Raw genomic sequence first — 4,477 nt, forward strand, 5'->3', positions numbered from 1 at the left:
CCTATAGAAGGCAACATGCAACCATTCATTTCACCATTGTATTTCACAGATTGACATGGAGCCAGTAGATCAGAAGCTTGTTTCAAGCTGGTATGATGTTCAGTCGGTGCCCCAAACCTTTGTACAACCGCCGGAAAAGTGGCCTGGCAAGGATATCGATGTTCCTCTGTGCAAGAACATTCCGGTAGTTGATCTCAGGGGGCCTGGTTGGAGTCGCACAATTGAACAAATCTCTGAAGCCATCCAAGAGTTCGGATTTTTCCAGGTTCAGAAAAGGAAAAAAAAATAAAAAATCATGCACCTTCATCAATTTTAGTATTTTATTGTTTCATCTTGTAATTTACATTCAAGTTTGGACATATGCGCATAAGAAGCAGTTACAAACTTTCGATCACTGAACAAACAATTGTCTATAACACTGTTTAGTGCCTTTTTTTATTGTCTGTTTTGTGATCCTCTTGTTGCCGTAAAGTTTTTAAAGTTCATTTTGTGATCATATCATATGCTAAACAAAGTGTACTCCGCTACTTTCTCAGGTGATCAACCATGGGGTTTCCAAGAAGCTGATTGATGACACAATGAATGTTTCCAAGGATTTTCATGCAATGCCTCGAAAAGACAAGGAAACTGAAAGCTCAAAGGACCCAAGTGGAAGATGCAAGTTCTACACAAGCAGTGAAAACTATGCAAATGAAGAGGTTCACTACTGGAGAGATGCACTGGTACACCCTGCTGATTCTTCTGAAAACTACATGCAATATTTGCCTGAAAAACCTACTCGATACCGGTATGTAACGCTCTCGTGCACTTTTCGAACTTCTACGCACTTAATGAAAGTGACTTCTACCACTCTCATTTTCTCCCTTTGTACTCCTTTCATCTTAATAAACAAAAAATTAGTCTTTGGATTCAATAAATCAAAGGAGAGTCAGGGAAGGAGTGTGAAAAACGCTACTTATTGCTTAGAAACACGAATGGATCGATGATGGTTTTGATTTTCCGTTTTTTTCATATGTAAGCAGACAGGTTGTCAAGGCTTTTATGGAGGAGTTCAGAAAATTGGGGTCTGTCATTCTGGAGATGCTTGCTGAAGGGTTGGGACTGAACAAAGACTTCTTCAATGGCGGACTTACAGAAAATCCAACGCTGATGTTCAATCATTACCCGCTGTGCCCAGATCCTAGTTTAACCTTGGGATTAAAGGCACACCGCGATGCGTCCCTCATAAGCATTTTACTTCAAGATTCAGAGGGGCTTCAAGTCTTCAAAGATGGGAATTGGTTTGGCGTTGAGCCTATTTCTGATGCCTTTGTTGTTAACATAGGCTATGCCATGCAGGTTCGTAATTACTTTTAACCTCGTTAGGTCTTTGTATACGCAAAAATATGGTTTCTCTACCATTAACCTGATGACGTGGACTAATGCAGATGATCAGCAATTCAAAGTTTAAAGGCGCAGAACATCGAGTGGTGACGAATTCAAGAGATGCAAGGACAACGGTCGCGTACTTTGTTTATCCGACTAATGAGACTATTATAGAACCTGCAAAAGCTTTGTGCAATCCAGTGAATCCACCATTGTACAAATCCATAACGTTTGCAGAGTTCATTGGACACTTCTATTCGACAGCTGCCGATGCTGAAAAACTGTTGAAGGTTTTAAGCCTCACTGAGTAGCAAATCGGATGATCTGCCGAACGATGATGATTGATTAAGAGAAATCGCCGAACATTTCAATGTTTGTGTTAAAAATTTATGACTACAGATTATGTGAACTTAAACACAGATTTAGAAGATTATAACTCTCTTCGATCTTTCATATCAATAAAATTGCTGTTGTTTTCCCTTCAAAAAGATATATGCACACAGATTTTGCATTAAAAGGCGCCAAGTTGGTTGTGTATTGTTTAGGTAAAGAAGAAAGCTATAGTTGAATAGGAGTTATCACTTGCAACTTTGGTGGTGCAAAGAGGCTTATGTTAACAATATTTTTTTATTGAGTGACAAGCATATGGTTGACAATGGCTCCAAAAATTCATCAATTTAGGAAAGAGTTTGCCTTTGCAACAGGAGCATATCTTTTTTTTTTCTCTAAGCCTACTTTCTCATGGATGGAAAAATGATAAATATAGGGCTCGTTTGGATGTGCTTTTAAAATGAATGAAAGCACTTTTGGTAAAAATATTTTTGGAAACAATCCTTAGTAAAAATGCTTGTAAATCCTGGAAAAGCACTTAAAGTGCTTCCTGAAAGAAACACATAATTGATGTTTTTTGTAGAAAGCACTTAAAGTGTTTTTGAAACTCAAAAATATTTTCTCTAAAAACACTTTCAGTCATTTTAAAAGCACATCCAAACGAGTTCATATTTAGTTACGTTCAAGATTTTATCTCAATTTAACCCAAGACAACATATATAATACATAGGGTTTGGGTGACATATGAAGGCTCATCGTACAGCCTCATGCACTCCTCCTAGTCCTATGAATGAAAAAAAAATGCAAATATATTTAATTTGAAATGCAGGTGACTACAAAAGAAGTGCCAAAACCACTACCCTAAACCAGAATGCCCATGTAGTCTTGAAAAGAATGGAATGAAATGGGCTGTAAGATGAAGTTGTAGGGAGGGACCATGTCCCAAACTATCTAGTAGTAGTCCAACTCCATTGTAGACCATAATTTCACAATGGCCCAGAACCACCTTCATAGTGTATTACTACAAAACCAATCTTTCAACACTTATATATGGAGACGGATCTACAACACCACTTTTTTAACTTAATTTTGTACATACGTTTTTGTAGAGCTATTCCATAATGTTTCAACGATCCAAATTGTCTATCTTTTAAAATATTATTCATAAATCATCCTATATATAAAACTAGTTACAACTGTTAATTAAAAGTAAATTTTGAAAGACACTTAGACATAAATAAGGGGCCACTAAATCCTGATTTATATACGGTTTACTGTAGGTTCAGATTTTTTTATCAAAAATTTGTAACCAATCTCTTTATACTTTCACGTTTAAGTTGTTACTGAATTTCATTGATTTGATAAATTAAAAAATAAATCTTACTGAAGCTACTGGTCAAAATATTATATATCAGCATCTATGAATCACACTATCAAGTTTCAGTAACATTCAGCACCATTTTATTATGGCAACAAAGCACAAAAACTGGTACAATTTTGGTGATCAATCTCTCATCCTACACATCAAAAACCAGGTAAACTCCACATATCAACCACCTCTGCCTAGTCCACCTTCTTCTTTCCCTATATTAGCTGTTGTTGTACTAAGCCCCATGGCCTCAGCTTTCTTATTAGTGAGCTACCACCTCATCGTTGTCAAGTTTTGCTCAAACTGGCAACAAGTCAGTCTCCTGATCATGAGGTCTCTTACCACCTTGCGAGCTCGGCAAAATGAGGAACTACTCACAGCCTTCTCTCTGTCAGTGTGGAACCATGGGCTTCACGAATCAGTCATTCGTGGAATCCCAATTGTTCAGTTCAAAGGAGGAATTGATGAAGAGGCAAGTGTGTGTGGATGTGCAGTTTGTTTGAAAGAGTTTCAAGAACAAGACACACTAAAAGTTCCTCCCAACTGCAGCCATGAGTTTCACTTGGACTGCATTGATGCATGGCTTCAAAGCAATGCTAACTGCCCCCTTTGCAGAACAAGTGTTTCGGGTACTATTCGTTGTCCAATCGATCATGTCATAGCACCGAGCTCTTCGCCTCAGGACTCGGAGCTGTTTTCGATTGGTAGTGATGTGGACTTTGTAGTCATTGAATTGGAGGGAGGAGATGGAGTCATACTTCCTCCTAGGCAACCACAAAGGGATGATTCCACACAAGTCATTACTCATAGCACAACATTGAAGTTATGAACCAAGAAAGACGGAGAAGGTAAAAACTAAGGTCTGTTTTTCCCTTCCTATTGAATAAGTTGTAATGTGAATTTCTTTTTGTAATCTTTTTCCTTAATATAAGCGGTATTGGAAGAGGGGAAAATCAAGCTCAGGACTTGAGATGTATAGATGAATGCTTTTAACTAAGCTATAAACAACTGGTGCCCGATTAGGAGAGCGTAAGTCAAACTTAGGACATTAGGTGCAGAAGTGAATGCTCTTAACTAAGTTGCAAGCTCTTGGAATGACATTGGAAGGGAGGATTCGAACTCGGAGCCTCGTATTGGTGAATTCTCTTAAACAGCTAAGCTAAAGAAGATGAAATTGTTGACTTGCAATTGGATAGTTGCATAACATGAGATAAACCAATGTATAGGGTCACATTGGGTTAATTTAGACATAACAAGAAAATATGTCCGCGCGTTGTTGCGGGACTTGAATGTATTAGTTGCAACAAACATGAATAGTTTCCACACAAAGCAACTAAAAAGACGCAACACCTAAGAATCAATGAACAATTGGGGCATCTTACTCATATGTGAGAGTCTCAATCCCTATTGAAC

General features: G+C 37.9%; 2 protein-coding genes across 2 annotated transcripts; both read left to right on the plus strand.

Annotated features, from left to right (window-relative positions):
- The first annotated feature begins 55 nt into the window (after positions 1-55).
- On the plus strand, positions 56-1,676 carry LOC137728390 (hyoscyamine 6-dioxygenase-like). The gene is made up of 4 exons (XM_068467190.1): positions 56-265; positions 537-787; positions 1,023-1,338; positions 1,428-1,676. The coding sequence occupies exons 1-4, from the start codon at positions 56-58 to the stop codon at positions 1,674-1,676; spliced, it is 1,026 nt and encodes a 341-aa protein (XP_068323291.1).
- Positions 1,677-3,161: 1,485 nt separating this feature from the next.
- On the plus strand, positions 3,162-4,021 carry LOC137728391 (RING-H2 finger protein ATL16-like). The gene has a single exon (XM_068467191.1). It carries the CDS (start codon positions 3,162-3,164, stop codon positions 3,891-3,893), a length of 732 nt encoding a protein of 243 aa, XP_068323292.1. The 3' UTR covers positions 3,894-4,021.
- The last annotated feature ends 456 nt before the right edge of the window (positions 4,022-4,477 follow it).

This window comes from Pyrus communis, chromosome 3, assembly GCF_963583255.1.
Source record: "Pyrus communis chromosome 3, drPyrComm1.1, whole genome shotgun sequence".
NCBI classification, from domain to species: Eukaryota; Viridiplantae; Streptophyta; class Magnoliopsida; order Rosales; family Rosaceae; genus Pyrus; species Pyrus communis.